The 14,951-nt window shown below is 48.4% G+C and overlaps 7 protein-coding genes across 7 annotated transcripts; 3 read left to right on the top strand and 4 right to left on the bottom strand.

The window, feature by feature from the left end:
- Window positions 1–988: 988 nt before the first annotated feature.
- BDV37DRAFT_240273 (MBL fold metallo-hydrolase) lies at window positions 989–2,577 on the bottom strand. Its single transcript, XM_032081056.1, has 4 exons — window positions 2,325–2,577; window positions 2,122–2,269; window positions 1,686–2,051; window positions 989–1,623 (listed from the first exon to the last, which is right to left on the bottom strand). Exons 1-4 carry the CDS (start codon window positions 2,550–2,552, stop codon window positions 1,331–1,333), a joined length of 1,035 nt encoding a protein of 344 aa, XP_031945194.1. The 5' UTR covers window positions 2,553–2,577; the 3' UTR covers window positions 989–1,330.
- A 571-nt stretch (window positions 2,578–3,148) lies between these two features.
- Window positions 3,149–3,944, bottom strand: BDV37DRAFT_279658 (uncharacterized protein; the record flags this gene model as incomplete). Its single annotated transcript, XM_032086376.1, has 4 exons — window positions 3,149–3,381; window positions 3,440–3,530; window positions 3,590–3,728; window positions 3,781–3,944. 4 exons carry the CDS (start codon window positions 3,942–3,944, stop codon window positions 3,149–3,151), a joined length of 627 nt encoding a protein of 208 aa, XP_031945193.1.
- A 1,856-nt stretch (window positions 3,945–5,800) lies between these two features.
- On the top strand, window positions 5,801–6,971 carry BDV37DRAFT_269003 (CIA30 family protein; the record flags this gene model as incomplete). The annotated part of the gene is made up of 3 exons (XM_032084277.1): window positions 5,801–5,888; window positions 5,984–6,217; window positions 6,256–6,971. The coding sequence occupies 3 exons, from the start codon at window positions 5,801–5,803 to the stop codon at window positions 6,969–6,971; spliced, it is 1,038 nt and encodes a 345-aa protein (XP_031945192.1).
- Window positions 6,972–7,060: 89 nt separating this feature from the next.
- On the bottom strand, window positions 7,061–8,423 carry BDV37DRAFT_223865 (phosphoribosylaminoimidazolesuccinocarboxamide synthase). Its single transcript, XM_032080229.1, has 3 exons — window positions 8,113–8,423; window positions 7,650–8,025; window positions 7,061–7,536 (listed from the first exon to the last, which is right to left on the bottom strand). Exons 1-3 carry the CDS (start codon window positions 8,260–8,262, stop codon window positions 7,160–7,162), a joined length of 903 nt encoding a protein of 300 aa, XP_031945191.1. The 5' UTR covers window positions 8,263–8,423; the 3' UTR covers window positions 7,061–7,159.
- Window positions 8,420–10,053, bottom strand: BDV37DRAFT_240270 (HD domain-containing protein). Its single transcript, XM_032081055.1, has 2 exons — window positions 9,729–10,053; window positions 8,420–9,684 (listed from the first exon to the last, which is right to left on the bottom strand). The coding sequence occupies exon 2, from the start codon at window positions 9,624–9,626 to the stop codon at window positions 8,586–8,588; it is 1,041 nt and encodes a 346-aa protein (XP_031945190.1). The 5' UTR covers window positions 9,627–9,684; window positions 9,729–10,053; the 3' UTR covers window positions 8,420–8,585.
- Window positions 10,054–12,282: 2,229 nt separating this feature from the next.
- Window positions 12,283–14,127, top strand: BDV37DRAFT_269000 (ankyrin repeat domain-containing protein; the record flags this gene model as incomplete). The annotated part of the gene is made up of 2 exons (XM_032084276.1): window positions 12,283–12,297; window positions 12,787–14,127. 2 exons carry the CDS (start codon window positions 12,283–12,285, stop codon window positions 14,125–14,127), a joined length of 1,356 nt encoding a protein of 451 aa, XP_031945189.1.
- A 94-nt stretch (window positions 14,128–14,221) lies between these two features.
- On the top strand, window positions 14,222–14,932 carry BDV37DRAFT_223833 (uncharacterized protein). The gene is made up of 2 exons (XM_032080228.1): window positions 14,222–14,445; window positions 14,492–14,932. The coding sequence occupies exons 1-2, from the start codon at window positions 14,316–14,318 to the stop codon at window positions 14,773–14,775; spliced, it is 414 nt and encodes a 137-aa protein (XP_031945188.1). The 5' UTR covers window positions 14,222–14,315; the 3' UTR covers window positions 14,776–14,932.
- The last annotated feature ends 19 nt before the right edge of the window (window positions 14,933–14,951 follow it).

The following is a 14,951-nucleotide window of genomic DNA, read 5'->3' as shown; positions in this document are numbered from 1 at the left end:
AAAAAAAAAAAAAAAAAAAAAAAAAAAAAAAAAAAAAAAAAAAAAAAAAAAAAAAAAAAAAAAAAAAAAAAAAAAAAAAAAAAAAAAAAAAGGAATGACAAATGACATCATCCACAATCTCATTCATTCATTCATTCACTTCAGTTCATTTATTCATTCAATCACGATTTCATTCTGCAGTGCCGCCACCACCACCGTTTCAAACGCCCCCGATCCACTTGACATTCTTGCCCAGCTGGCAGTGGTATTCTTGGCGGGGGAGACAAGGTTGGCGGTGGTATGTTTTGAAACAAAGCATGTTTGGTTTGGTTTGGTTTGGCGTGTTTTGGAATCCGGGGGGAAGTTTGAGAATGGAGGTGTGGATGTGACGTGATGGCCTTTCTGGGGCTTTATTCGGGTTTCAGGTTAGCTGGGTTTGAGGGTATGGATGTGGTTGGTGGTTGGTGGTTGTTTGGTGAAGGGAGGTGAGGTTGAGGGTTATCTTGTGGTGAAGTGGTTGTGGGTAGGTTCTTTGTGTATATGTTGTGAGAATGGTTTATTGTATGTCTGTATGTATATATGTATATATGTATATATGTATATTGTTTTGGTGTTGTTATGTGTAGTTCCTTTGTTTCTTGTGATGTAATAGGTAGCGTGGATGGAATATATATTCGTTGTTTGAGGCTTGTATATAGATGTTTGTTCGTGTTAAATGAGTTATTTATATATATGGTAGTTTGTGTTTCTATATTGTGGAATGCTCATGACTGTAGAGAGTATATATGTGTGCTTCATTGCTGTCAATATTAGATTGAGACTAACTGTATACAATATGGACCGGGAGTTGATCAGGCGTATATGGCATTCTGCTTCATCGGGAAGGCGTCTGCATAGCTAGACGTTTCAATCGCTAGGATCTAACAGGCCATTTGAGTCTTGATTGATAGAGATTATACTACCAGTCACTGACTCAATTTCTATATATTTACTTGACATGGTCGATTAGGACCTGCGGAGTTAAGAATTTCATATCAATCACAATGGTCACTTTCATATCAAGAATACTGGCAAGACAAGTATGAGTGATTCATACTGCGGTTCTGCAGACAAGGACAGCTTTGGACAATGATACTCTTGATCACCTGCAATATCGATGTGTGTGCACGTGTAGGTGAGTCTGTGTACAAACCCATCCTTCCACGGTGAGAACCTCTGCAGCCAGTGGTTGTGTGTGATTGTCTTGCGATTAGATGATATTCCACTTCAGTTAATCTGCAACTCAGTAAACCCTCCATGGAGAATATAGCCCAGTGATGAATGAGCCTATGATATGTTACACAGACCGATACTAGAAAGTAACCTTCGCACCCACAGTGCAAGGCACCAGACTCCCAGGCATATGTTTCTCAATCGCAAACTTCGCCCTCCAACCAGAGCAATGCCCCGGCAGCAGGACAGCAGGGTCTAGTCTCTGAAGGTCTTTGACGGTGCTTTCCGTATCGGCTGCAGTGCTAGTAGCAAGATGAAAGCCCCCAACAACCGCATAAAGCGGCACAGAGCCATCGAGGCTGTCAACCGCATGTCGTGAGCAGTTGACGACACCGGCATGGCTGCAGCCTGTGAACAGGACGAGTCCTTTGTCTGGAAAAGGTTGCAAGTTAGAGACAACCCAGAGTAGAAGAGGACGGTTATTGATATCATACCCTTTAGATTGCACATGAGGAAACGCTCGTCGGAAATAAGCTCATCAGAAAACCAATCCTTTTCCTCGCTGTCATAGCGCATGCCGCCTTTGATACCGTTTTCGTACGCCGTCTGGCGCGGGATTTCACCAGAGATCAGGAAGAAGTTGTCGAGGACAGTGTGTGTCTCGTCATTCTTTTGGATGGCTCCCCCGGCTGCTTCGAGTTCCTCGAAGGTAGGGTCCGCCTGAAAGGAAACGATGTTCGGACCCAGGGCGAATCCGCGATAGTCGGGACGGTCAGGATGAAGATCGACTGACACTTTGTCTGTATGACCTTTGGCTATTTTGGCCTCAGATATCAATTCAATGGCTCGGACAAGGCCCCCTGGGCTCTGTTAGCAGAGTTATCGGATGGATAACCCACGAAGAGTTAGTCAAAGTAGAGCTGTGCATACCAGAATGGTCCCGATGCCAATGTGATAATTGAACCAGCTCGACAGAAGACAAATCCGGCCGTAACCGCTTGACATTCCTCTCCCATATCTCGCCTTCAGGGCCTGCATCGAATAGAACAGAGTGCTTTACATCGCCTTTCGTAGCTGTCTAGAGATAGTCAGTATACATTGTCGTCGGTTTCTCCGTCCGGAAAGGAACATACCACAAGGATGGACAGACCATGCGCCGAACAGCAAATGTCTTCCATTTGCAGTTCCTTTTTGGCTTCACCTCGGTCATGTAATTCATGTGTTGACTGTAGAGCAAGAGAGCCCATCAGACCCGATACCTGGACGGTGTCTGGGGCAGGTGGGGAGAGAGGATCGAGCTCATTGTCGATGATGACAAGGGCTTCGAGAGAATCGACTTCGACAAGGTCCAGCTCAGACATACTGGTGACGTATCAACATGGGTAGAAGATGTGAGGGTTTTGTCTTACTATGAGCGGAGAGATGGATAGTCAAAGCGGGGACCGAGGATAATTGTTCTTCCTTAGCCCTAAGATGACTACACTCAGCACAAGGTGATGAATGTCAGCTTTTTGTTTGATTGTCTACATAAAAGGCGGGAATGCTCTACTTGTAGGTATTGGAAACCTCAGATGGGATAGGTGCATTGTGTGGCTAGTTCTTTGACATGAGTTTGTGGTTATTGATGCTAGATGTAGTAGGACAACAGAGTAAGATGCATAATAAGGGATGCTAGACAATTGATGTAATCCTCCTTAGCAGTCGCGAATGCAGGGTATATAGCAGATGCATGACAAATAGCAGAGACATGATGCGTTTCTTTTCCATTTCCATCCAATTTCCAGACACTTTCCATTAAACTTGTGATATCACTTGCTCTTATTCTATACCCTGACAGACCCATCCCCAGTCAGGGGCCCAGTGACGGTAGCCAACCCCTGCCGAGGCTCAGGCTGGCCCCTATGAAAAGCCTGTTCCTAAGTCGGAACATTGCTGGCCTCCACCTGCATAGGGTGGCTCACAGGTACATATAGCCACCAGCCATATAGGGCTCCATATAGGAACCCATATAGGAACCCCAGGTGGGTTCCGCCGAGAGCCCCTGCTGATACGGATACCACTGTGGTGGCATCTGTGGGTAGTATGTCTGGGGGTAGTATGTTTGGGTGTAGGACGCCGGGGGGTAGGGCGTCGGGAACACATTGGCAGACGGCATTGGCATTGGCTGCGGCCCAGCCTCGACCCGGTTCCCTAGATAACACATTAATACATCGAAGCAAGGCGTTCTTGTATAAATAAGTGCACTTACTCTCCCCGGTTGCCCTCTCAACCCTCAGAACGCGGCTATGCAGCCGACATTGTCTGTCCAGGCTGAGCGCCCTTTCAGCATCTTCGGGACGCTGCAGATCGTTAGTCTCATGCTGCAGAGAGCCTAAGAAGTACACAGTAAATGACTTACTTCGTATTGGACGAACGCCCCAGGCAGCCTCTGGCCTGCTTTGGCTGTGCTGTACAGCCCGACATAGCAGTTTCCGAACTGCCTGAATGCTCCATGCAAATCCTGCATGAGCTGTTGCTGCCCGACACTGATCGGAAGACTAAGAGCAGGTTAGCTTTCTATCAACACCGACGAGCCAGAGTGATACATACTTTCCGACGAAGAGCCGGGCAGCCACACCGTGACGCCGTTGGACGTCTTTGAATGTGACCTGAGGTTCGTTCTCAGGTTGAGGGTAAAACTGATTCCCTTGATCGTTATGGTGGGAATCGGAAGAAGGGGTAGACTGAGGGTGGATGCTCGCTTGGTTCTGCATCCTGAAAAATGTCTTGTACTGGCTTGTTATGATATAGAATATGTGTATGATACGGTATAGAAGATATGTATGATAATGAAAAGTAGATTTGTGCTGTTGTGGTGATAGATGGGTGTGTGGGTATGTCTGAGGGGGGATGGAAGGAGCGAAGAGAAAAGCCAGGCGTCCGGCTTACGAATATGGAAGCAACGCTCACAGTTCGCTCAGAATGTGATAATCGTTTTCCTTTCTTTGTTCCTGAGTTTTCTGGTGTATCTGTTAAGGTTCTTACGAAAACGCAGAAACGTAAACAAGTTTACGGTCGAGCCCTAGGGAGAGGCCTGCTACCATGGCTAATCATTGGAGATCTAAGGCGAAAGAGAGCCAAGCAGATACTATAGAGGAAGTGACTATGCATCTGTTAGGTATGGTGAATTGGTTTATGAGAATTGCTGGTCCAAGCGACCTTAACGGCGACTTTCATAGCCATGACGGTATTCCAATAACTCTCTGCAGGACTACATACCACCTACTGATCCTTAATACGGAACTCGATGGAAACTACAGAAGGCTCAACATTTGAGATAGTTTGGTAATGTTTCAGGCAGACCTTGGAGGGATATCACCTCATTGAGCACCTGATCTCGCTAAACGAGGGACCAACGGCGGTATACTTCAGCTCCAAGTACTGAGGCAATCACCTAATTCAAGCAAGAATAGCTAGTAATCCCATGTGAATGGACGCAAGTGATATCACGGTCGACTAATTCCCAAACTGACTGCAATCGATTCAGACATCTACATTGAACTAGGAAAGGTTTCGTCTCCGTGCAGTCATGGAATCCCCGGACATTAAAGAAAGTGAAGCTAGGACTTGTTCTTCTCGTACTGCTGACCAAAAGACAAGAACAGCAACAGGCAGATCCATTAGAGTCGATACCTTTCATAGACATATATGTGGCCAAGTACTAGATCGAGTTGTGTTCATTGCATGTGCTATCCCCTCCGCTATTCTTAGCTTTCTAGATGCAGAATGACATCCTTCGAGTCAACCAGCTAGAAGTAGAATACAATACCTTTCGTATTCATTACTGGAAGCCTACCGGCTGTGCCTGTTTTCAATAACTGTTCACTGTTATCTTATGCGGACGTTATCAGCAACGGTTATTGGTGATGAAACCACGAGGACAATCTTTTACATTAGAGATGAGTCCGCCTGATGGCTCACTGTAACTCTATTCAGTCAGAACATTATTACTAGTAATGAAGAGGTCGTTGATAAATTGCATGAATGTCGTTCTCCAGTCGTATAGATCAATTTCCCGATCGGGATGATTTAGGGCTGAGTTTGGCGGCGTCTACTCTATGATCCTCTCACGCCGTTGAACGATAGCTAGGCGAAGATATGCTGATCTACAGGCACCTGCAGCTTCCTACATAGCATATAATTGAGATATCGATATATAGGTCATTTTATTCAGCTTCTGCCTTTTGTGGTAGTATACTATCTAGATCCCCAACTAGTACCTACCATTATTTTGTGTAATCTGTAAATAAAGTTGACTACGATCTGTGGCCACCCCGCGGGTCTCCCAACAAACTGCACAGGATACAATGAGCAAATCGGAGAAATATGCAATGTAAGGGTAAAGATGATGCGATCTCTGACGCCTCATACTCTGGTACAGTACATACAAGTCGTACTGGTAACTATACATAAATTCCCTGAAGGCGGTGAGCGGGGGTTATGTTATCAATCAGTTCTCACGCGACGTCATTTCGATCAACCCCGAATTCCGAGTTTCTTCTCGCCGACCGTTTTATGTAGACTTGGAACTACCAAATCTCTCCTCTACAACAGCCCCAACAATTGCACCATGTTTCCCACAGCAAGGTGCTTCGCCGCGAAGCCCGCGGGATTCTTCAAGCGCAGCGCAGACGAACTCGGCCGCCTGTCAAAAATCGGTACTTAGCTCCCCCCATTTCCTACGGTCGGACCGCCGATGAATGCTCTTGAGATCTTATCTTACCTACTAACCTAATACCTTGGTTCTCCACAGCCTGGAACTCGGAAGCTCTACATACCCCGACGAAGCCCTACGTCCTGCTCGATTTCGAAGATGATTCCGCCGTCGCCGGCTGCAAGACCATGGCCGACCGCGCCGTTGGCGGGTTCAGCACAGCCAGCCTAGACTACGTCCCTGCAGACCCCGCGACACAATCGCCCGCCCACGCCCGATTCCACGGAAGTATCTCGACGAAGCTACCCAATAACTGGCGCGTAGAGCGGACGGGTACGCTACCCCGGATCCCAACCCTGTCCGGTAACAAGGAATTGACAAACAGAGCGATGCTAAAACAGGATACGCGGCCTTCCGCAACAAAGACCGGGGCCTCTGGCTCTTCGGACGCCTTTACTGGGATATGGATCCCTACTCGTACCTCGCCTTGCGCGTGAAATCGGACGGACGCCGCTACACCGTGAACATCCAGACAGATTCGATCGTCGAGACGGATATCCACCAGCACCGACTGTATACTCGGCATCATAGGGTTCAGGAGGCTTCGGATGAGGACCTCTCGTCGGCGGAGGAGCAGTACCCAAGTGATGTACCGCCTTCTCTGTCTGATGTCCCGCCCGAGTCGACTGTCATGTCGACGTCGACCACTACGGAGACGGCCGGGACGACAGGTTGGGAGACGATCTTGTTACCGCTTAACGCGTTCGTGCGGACGAACCATGGATTGGTGGTTGAGCCGCAGACGAATATCCTGCGGCAGCGGGTGAAGAGTATCGGCATTGGACTTACGGACCGGGTCGAGGGTCCGTATGATCTGCGGATCCATAAGATCTGGGCTACGAATGGGATGAGCGAGGCGGAGATTGAGGAGGAGAGACGTATCTGTGGTGTGGATGCCTTGCCTGTGGACGAGGGTGTCCGGACTGGCTGGACGAAGGAGTCTGCGCCGCAGCAGCATACGAGTCAACCGGAGGCGCCGAAAGCGAAGAAGGGATTGAAGGCGTTGCGTTCCGAGTGGGATCAATAAATGGATACCAGATTCAATTTGTATAGTAATTTCTTATTTTTAGGTCTCTATACCAGTTTTCAACTTGACCAGTGACATGGGTAAGGATTTCCAGACAGGTTTACACTTGAGCGTTATTTATTCTACGTTTTTCATTTTGACATAAACCGTTTCAGCCCCTACTTACCCACACCTCCCGGACTAGACTATCAGTTACCACCAGTGATCCGCTCCCATGCCTCACGGTACTTCGCGCTAGTCTTCTGTGCAATCTCGTCGGTCATGCGTACACCCGGCTTGCCCTTCAGTCCCTGACTCGTCAACCAGTCACGCAAGAACTGCTTATCGAAGCTCTGCTGTCCACGACCAATCTCGTAGGAGTCCTTAGGCCAGAAACGCGACGAATCAGGAGTGAGGACCTCATCGGCCAGCACAACCTCATCGGTCTCAGGATCCAGACCGAACTCGAACTTCGTGTCAGCGATGATCACGCCGCGAGTAAGGGCGTACTCGTGAGCGACCTTGTACAGCTGAATCGCGAGAGAGGCGATCTTAGAGGCATAGGGTTCACCGACAATAGCAACGGCTATGGCATCAACTGATTAGCAAAATGACCCATGGCCGCGAAAAATAATAATAATAATAATAATAATAAAACCAATAGTGCTCCGAAATCGGAACCCGGAGATGTAGACATACCCTGATCCGGATGGATGTTCTCGTCATGCTCGCCCTGCTCCGCCTTGGTGCTGGGGGTGTAGATAGGACCACCGGGGAATGCCTCGCTCTCTCGCAGACCCTCGGCGACCTTGATGCCGTGCACCGTGCCCGTTTTCTTGTACTCGTTCCAGGCGGACCCGGTGATGTAACCGCGCACGATGGCCTCAATGGGGAGGATCTTCAGCTTGCGCACCTGCATGCTTCTGTTCTGGAGGACAGGACGCAGCGACTCGGGGATTTGAGGCGGGAGGTCGAGGGTGAGGAAGTGGGTGCGGAGAGAGGGGATGGCATCGGAGAGGATCTTGAACCAGGCTTTCGTGCACAGGGTCAGGAGGATGCCTTTTTCGGGGATTCCCTGTCATTGGTGTGTTAGTGGTACCTTGGAAACTGAGGGAAGTAAGAGATAGAGAGAGATAGAAGTGAACAGGGAGAGGGGAGGTACATTCTCCATGATCACATCGTACGCGGAGATGCGGTCCGTCGCGACGAAGAGGAGGGTCTTCTCGTCGACATCGTACAGGTCGCGAACCTTTCCTCGGGCGATAAGAGGGAGGACACCCTGAAGGTCGGTATTCGTCAGAGCTTCAGACATGGTGGGATTCTGTAGAATTGGGGGTATGAAGGGGGGAAGTGTCTAGAGATGAGGTCGAGTCATAAAAGTTGGGGACGATAATCGATAAGCGGATCACTTTTTTTGTGGCGGGGTTTCAGGCCTGAGGCAGTCAACCCCGCCATATCAGAGAAGTCGACCATTTATAGAAGCTGGTCCATAATCAAGCTAATGTAAGTGGGAAGTGATTATGATCTATTTATGGATTATGCTTAAAGTAAAGTTGTACATTGCTCTCCAATGTGGCTGATTGATATCTGGTTCCCAGCTCACGCCGCCTTGGTTGATGGAGACAGTTAAAGATGCTAGTCCGCAAACAGAGCCTGGCGAGCTCGAATGAACTCTTGTCTCTCCTCAGCCCATTCTGGTTTCACAGAAGACAGTGGATAAGGCTGCTCGGCACCGGGGAGGAGCATATCAGGATCGATTGTGCGAATCTTGGTGCCACGAGGTAGACGTAGGTAATCTTCCGCATGCGGCCCTGCTTCGATGTGTTCCATCGTCTCCAATCCTTTAGCGTCAACTTTACTTTTGAGGAGCTCCCAGAATTCGCGATCCGATAGACTCCATAGAACCTCTTCCTTCAACAATCCTCGTTGCACCAGGTCGCCAATCAACTGACCTATCTTCCGGGACATGACGGCATGAGCCGGGTTGCACCACACATCCCTATCGCATTCGGCATAGGCCCTAGCATAAGCCACGGCCAAATCAACTTCTTGAAGGACCAGCAAGCGACGTGGTGAGGACGCGTCCGGGAACGCTGTGAATGAGTCATACACACGGCGCGCATCCTCTATCGCAAGTTTGCCGAACGCGACTGCACCTCGTAGAGAGTAATCGAGACGATCAGAACAGAGATGAGGAGCAGGCATCTCCACCAGAGGGTAGAGCTCCTCATCGAACGGTTTTAGATCAACGAAGCCATGCTTGGTAAGGATCTGCGGCAGCTCAGTGGTCATGATATACCGCGACTTGTGGACTTCATGATAGCTCTCCCCTGGCTTTGACAAGACCCCATCGACGTCATGGCTGAGCACTGTGTGGCTTATATCGTGCAGAAGACCCGCAACTTGCTCTCCAACGCTCGCACCGACTTTGCGCACTAACAGCGATGCGCCTATGGAGTGCTCTAACCGAGTCACTGTTTGAGTTGTACCCAACAAGTCGGTTTGGCCATGGAGACCGATGCCTGCGAGTCGGAGCAGCGCTGGGCACCGAAGTAGCTCGGTTAGAACCGGCTCGGAGATGGTGTGCTCCCCGTAGATTTGGTCTTGTATAACCACCGTGTTGTCAGGGTGGAACGTGAGGGTTTGGAAGGAACCCGCCTGTAAAGAGGAAGACATTGTGTGGAAGTCGGATGGTTGATTGGAGGTAAAATGAATGTTGGTTGGTAATTTGAAGCTTGTTTGTTAGTGCATTTCTCTGCCCAATGTTGTTTCTCTTACTTCTGAACCCCGCATTCAAATCTCTGGGTGCGCCAGATCGACTTCAACTCTGATCAGAATTTCCAAGGTTCCGCAACTGACTAGTACCCGTGGCATGAAATAGGATTATAAGCACTCTGGTACTCGAGGGAAATGATTGGAATCAGTCAATAGAGGCGCAGATTATAGAAGAAGCCAAGTTGCTTAACAATCGAGTAGGAGAATGATATCATTTATATAGTTGAGTCTGGCACCCTTTACGTGACTCTCCATATGAGAAAACACCCACAGGATCCAGATTAAACCATGGCACGATAGCTAAGTGGATGTGAAGACGGCATCACGCACAATAAACATCCATGACTTCCTCTTTCCGTCGACGACGTCTGTAGCAGTAGCAATGTGAGGTAAGGGGTCAAAGTGTAACATTGCCCGGACGCCGACAACAGCTAAGGATGATGTAGTGAGCCTGTGGATAAGAGCGAGAAATATCACTTCTAAGAATGATAACAAGATGACAGTTAAGTAACACGACGCACAAGTACAAGACCAGAAGCGGCAGCTAAGTCGGAACAGAGATACAAATCTGACTGGGACACTGATAGGACCAAGTGAAAGTCAAGGCTGGTCAGCCTGAACCCACTAGAAAGCTAGTTAGCTTTCTTTCAATTATGATTAATAGTCATTGGCCCGTTCTCAGAACTAACGAGATAGCCCATTCTTGCCGTTGTGGTGGGTCTCTGTTCAGGATATTGAAAGAGTTAGGGCTGGATGCCTAGCTTCTCTTTGGCTACATTGGCCCTTGTCTAGAGAAAACAAAGAGGAAAAACAAGAAAAGAAAGACTGCGTAGTACGTGGCTTACTGAGTCAATTAATATACCGCAGATGAATATACTGGTGAGATAGATGAAGCAGTCCATTTCAACGGTTGATATCCGCTGCGTCTTGTATGCAAGGCCAGAGTATAGCGAACAACTGTGAGAAATTTGGCCGCGAGTTAAGAGATCAGAGAGTACATGGCAAGTCGCAATGTATTCTTGGCCATCAAGTCCCAGACCGGCCCCTTATACAAAACACATACTAAGTAGTAATCAAGAATGTAATTATAACAAACTAGACTCCGTACCTGAGCACCATCGACAGGGTTGCATTCCGCAATGCTATAGTGGAATACCTCAGGTCACTTGAAAGAGTGCATATGAATGTGAGCATTTGCTGGTCACCTAGAATGTCCCATTGAGTCGTGGAAGAGAATCATTGCGCTCTCTCTGCTTGGTATAGCTCAGGAGTGATGCCTGGGAACTTCTTGAGGAGTAGTCCATAACCACAGGTGTCCAGGTACTGAAAGTATTCGAACAAAGTTGCAAAACGCCCATAAAAGCACATCTCATTATTCATCTCGTGTAGACGCTGATAGCCGTATATTAAATAAAACATAGACGCATGTCTTTTCATAACCAGGGCGTTTTCATCGCACCCTCTGTCATTCCTTGGATCGCCATCCTGCTCAACAGTGGTCGGTAGACTTGCACCACCCGACGCATATAGCCACGATGATAGCGATGATAAGTACTTTATAAACAATCAGCCAAACCCAGTCTACTGAAAGTCCAATGGATAAATAGTATACTTACTGCAAACAAGCAGGATGTACCACTTGTACTTTCTCGCATTACGAGCGCTGATAATCGCATGGCCTATCTTTTCGTTTCCCTTCTCATAGTTGAACGCCGTTTTCTCCGCATTTTCCTCAATGGTCTCAACCATTGGTTCGTGCGCACGAACAAGCTCAGCCACTTGCTGAGAAAGCTCGCTAAGGGCCATCAGATCCTGCTCAATCTTGCGGATGGCAGCCGATCGCTCCATGACAGCAGCCTGTGCATCTCTCGCTTGTCGACTTCGGGCGCCTTGCACCTGTAGCCAGTTAGTTCACTCTCCCTTCACAGGCCCATAGCCCGCGGGCCTTCGAAGTAAAATAAAATGAAAAAATGTGTAAATACCTGAAATACCATCTCTGTCCCTGCCAACACCTGCTGGACGCCATGCTCTACCTCTTCTGGCGATGCTTCCGGGTTCGCAATCTCGTATCGCCGCCACACCTGGTCCCGGAGCGCGCGATCAAACTCCGTCTGCGACCGATAATAATCCTGAATGGCCTGTTGCACTTGGTTCTTCGTGGCATCGACCTGTGCCCGCACGCGCGGATCACTCGGGTCCGCAAGATATCTGAGCTCATCTACCAGGCTGCGGACTTGTTGGAGGACATTGTTGATACTGGATTGCACATCGTCGAGTTCCTGGCGGGCTGATTGATCGTCTGACAAGGTGGTGGAGTTGAGGAGGGCTTGCTGTGCGGAATGAAGATTTGAGTGGCGGAGGGTTTGGATCTGATTGAGCTCGTGGGTGATTTGCTGGCGTTTTGTGAGAACGGGGGTCAACTTGTTGATTTCGAGATCTAAAGAAGTGGTGATGTTACTATTGATTAGGGCTGTAGATAGGGCTCGGAGGTGTGGAGGTTGGGTTTGGTTTACCATAGCCTTCTTCAAGGGCGCTGTAGTTGATATTTGTTGTTGCCATGGTGTTAGGAATGGTCTTGGATGGTTTAGAAAATAACTACAATTGAAACCTGAACCTGAAAAGCCAAAGCGGGCTTATATTGATGAGTTTCGAATGAGACTGAGTTCTATTTTAAGAGTGGGAAATGCGGAGGCCTGAGGTTAGCGTAAGGCAGTGCTGCATCCAGTCTCTTCGCCCTGAGCCGCAGCGCGATCGACAACAGAGTAAGCACTAAGAAGGCCCGAGGCAGTGCTACAACTCCTCCATTGGTTATTTCGGAACCTGAACTCGGTCTTGACCCGCAGAGGCCTGACCAAACATTGACAGGTACATTTGGTCGTCGGTGACACAAAGAGCTAGGATCGAGAATGAGATGCATGTCACTGTAGTCTGACTCACACCGTTCCTACAAAGCTGATGCCATTAAAGACTGAGCTGATACTCCAACTCGGAGACGCACTTCGTTTAAGCAACTTGCGTGTGAATTCCGTGGACGATATTGATCGGAATGCATCTCCTCCAGCTACCAAACGAGCTCCTACAACTGATCGCAGGCAACCTGTCCATGGACGCAGACCTGAACGCTTTAATCCAAACACATAGTCGCTTTTACCACCTGCTCCAAACTTATTTGTTTGAGCACAATGCCCGTTATGGCGAAAGCTCTGCCCTTGTCTGGGCCGCAGCACTTGGCCATATAGAGATAGCAAAAAAATTACTTCAAGCTAAAGCAGATGTCAACACCCTTGGCCCTCTCCACCGTTCTCTCTACAAACTCAACTTGCGTACTTCCCGGCGCATCACCGTGCCCTGTGATTTTGTGTGGGAATCGTGCTTCCCTGGGGATCGGCGCAGGTCAACGCCGATCATGCTTGCGGCAATGTGTGGACATAAGGAGATTGTTGAGCTTTTGGTCCACCACGGCGCCGACATCAATCGCGAAGTCAGCGGTTGTACCCCTATACTCGGAGCGATAGGACATGCGCATGCTGATATTGTGGAGTACTTACTGATCGCTGGTGCTGATCTGGATGTCATCTTGAGAGGTGATTTCTCGTGGCATACGCCACTCGAGCATGCAGCACATGAAGGACATGTGGAGGTGGTGAAGGTCCTGCTTCGGCATGGCGTTGATCCTAACAAGTCCTCACCACTCGCGCTTGCGGCAGAAATGGGCAGAGTGGAGGCGGCGCGTGCGCTACTTGAAGGGGGAGCAAACGTCGAGGGAAGAAATACTCACAATGATATGGATGCACTCTTTAATGCAGTATATAGAGATGAAGCATCGATCGTCGGCCTATTGATCGAGTATGGGGCCAGTCTTGAACGCAGAGATGATGATGACATGACTCCCCTCGCATTTGCCGCTCAAGTTAGAAGTGTTAAAGTTGCTGAGGTGCTTCTTGATCATGGTGCCAATGTCAATGCCTTGGTACATGGCTCCACAGCGTTGTCTTTCGCGATCGATGAAGGAAATGTGCCGGTGGTAAAACTACTGCTTGAGAACGGTGCTGATTTAACCTTGACGAACGAGCCATTTCTTTTAGGTGTACTTAAGAGATGTCGCAATCAGGAAGTGGACACCGCAATAGTCGAGCTGCTACTAAGTCACAAGGCCGATCCTAATTGCTGTGACCAGAAAGGGAGGACACCATTGATCCTTGCGACAGTTAAACATAATCTCGACATTATGAGGTTATTGCTTGCGCACGGAGCCAATCCCAACCGAGAAGACGAGGGAATTGATTTATTATCGTGGGCCTTTTTGAAAGGTCATGCAGACGTAGCAAATATGCTACTCGCTTATGGCGCCAGGGAATCATGGCTCAGAGGTGATCACATCATGACACTCCGAGGTGAATAATGCTATTAATTTCGTCATGACTTGGGTTGTATCGATTTTGCTGAAGTATTATCACTTACTCTTTGTCTAATCTCTATTCACCCTCGAGAATCTCGATTGCAAAAGAGTTTATCTCAACGCCGGATCCAACGACTTAGTCTGCTCTATTTCTGCGAGCTCAAAGTACCTCTGTCTGCCAAGTACCAAAAATGGAGACCAGGCTCAAGCACCTTAGTCAAAAGTTTTCTGCTTTGGATGACGTTGGAATAATGGATGATGAAAGCGACTGGGATGGTGAGTACTTTCCTAGTGGTTATAGGTCGGAAGATCTGTATGGAAGTATGACTGTCGACCTGTTCTATGAGACTGCGCTAACAGTGTCAAGATCTATCCTTAGACGTGAATATGGTAGACAGTAGCGTGTTGCTAGAGACTTCCTCTTGCGTTTCAATGTCGACCGAAGAGAACGAAGAAGTCAGCGATATTAGCAACGACGACATGGACAAGGTGGATAAGAGCTTTATCGAAAAGCTTGAGGTCAGGGCTCTGATGGCTCTTCCAATCCACGACTTCATTAAAATGAAGCCCATCCAGTCCATAATAGACAGCCTTACACAGCCACAGCTAGTAGATATGGCTAGGAAGCTCTTAGAGCTTGATAAATTCTAGGTCCAGCAGCACAGAATCACAACATACAGGATAACATACGGCCACCCTTCATCAGAAGTGAAGGATGCTATTCAAAGGCACCTTGTGAAAGAGCCACCATGTCCTGTTGACGAGGTGGTTACCAGCATTCCTACATTAGATTGCATTGACAATAATCTCCGCAAGAAGAACAAAGC

The sequence above is a fragment of the Aspergillus pseudonomiae genome (genome assembly GCF_009193645.1).
Source record: "Aspergillus pseudonomiae strain CBS 119388 unplaced genomic scaffold BDV37scaffold_9, whole genome shotgun sequence".
Classification (NCBI taxonomy): domain Eukaryota; kingdom Fungi; phylum Ascomycota; class Eurotiomycetes; order Eurotiales; family Aspergillaceae; genus Aspergillus; species Aspergillus pseudonomiae.
Note: the sequence above shows the minus strand (reverse complement) of the source record. Positions and strands in the feature narration are given on the sequence as shown.

What these genes read in the sequence shown, in the direction of transcription:
- BDV37DRAFT_223865 (XM_032080229.1), bottom strand. Translation starts at nt 8,262, where the DNA reads ATGTCTGAAGCTCTGACGAATACCGACCTTCAGGGTGTCCTCCCTCTT. An exon ending in ACGATGTGATCATGGAGAAT is followed by an intron (nt 8,026 to 8,112) that starts GTACCTCCCCTC and finishes CACCAATGACAG; the next exon opens with GGAATCCCCGAAAAAGGCAT. An exon ending in GAACATCCATCCGGATCAGG is followed by an intron (nt 7,537 to 7,649) that starts GTATGTCTACAT and finishes TTGATGCCATAG; the next exon opens with CCGTTGCTATTGTCGGTGAA.
- BDV37DRAFT_240270 (XM_032081055.1), bottom strand. Translation starts at nt 9,626, where the DNA reads ATGTCTTCCTCTTTACAGGCGGGTTCCTTCCAAACCCTCACGTTCCAC.
- BDV37DRAFT_223833 (XM_032080228.1), top strand. Translation starts at nt 14,316, where the DNA reads ATGGAGACCAGGCTCAAGCACCTTAGTCAAAAGTTTTCTGCTTTGGAT. An exon ending in GTCGGAAGATCTGTATGGAA is followed by an intron (nt 14,446 to 14,491) that starts GTATGACTGTCG and finishes AACAGTGTCAAG; the next exon opens with ATCTATCCTTAGACGTGAAT.
- BDV37DRAFT_240273 (XM_032081056.1), bottom strand. Translation starts at nt 2,552, where the DNA reads ATGTCTGAGCTGGACCTTGTCGAAGTCGATTCTCTCGAAGCCCTTGTC. An exon ending in ATGGTCTGTCCATCCTTGTG is followed by an intron (nt 2,270 to 2,324) that starts GTATGTTCCTTT and finishes GACTATCTCTAG; the next exon opens with ACAGCTACGAAAGGCGATGT. An exon ending in CCTCATGTGCAATCTAAAGG is followed by an intron (nt 1,624 to 1,685) that starts GTATGATATCAA and finishes AACCTTTTCCAG; the next exon opens with ACAAAGGACTCGTCCTGTTC.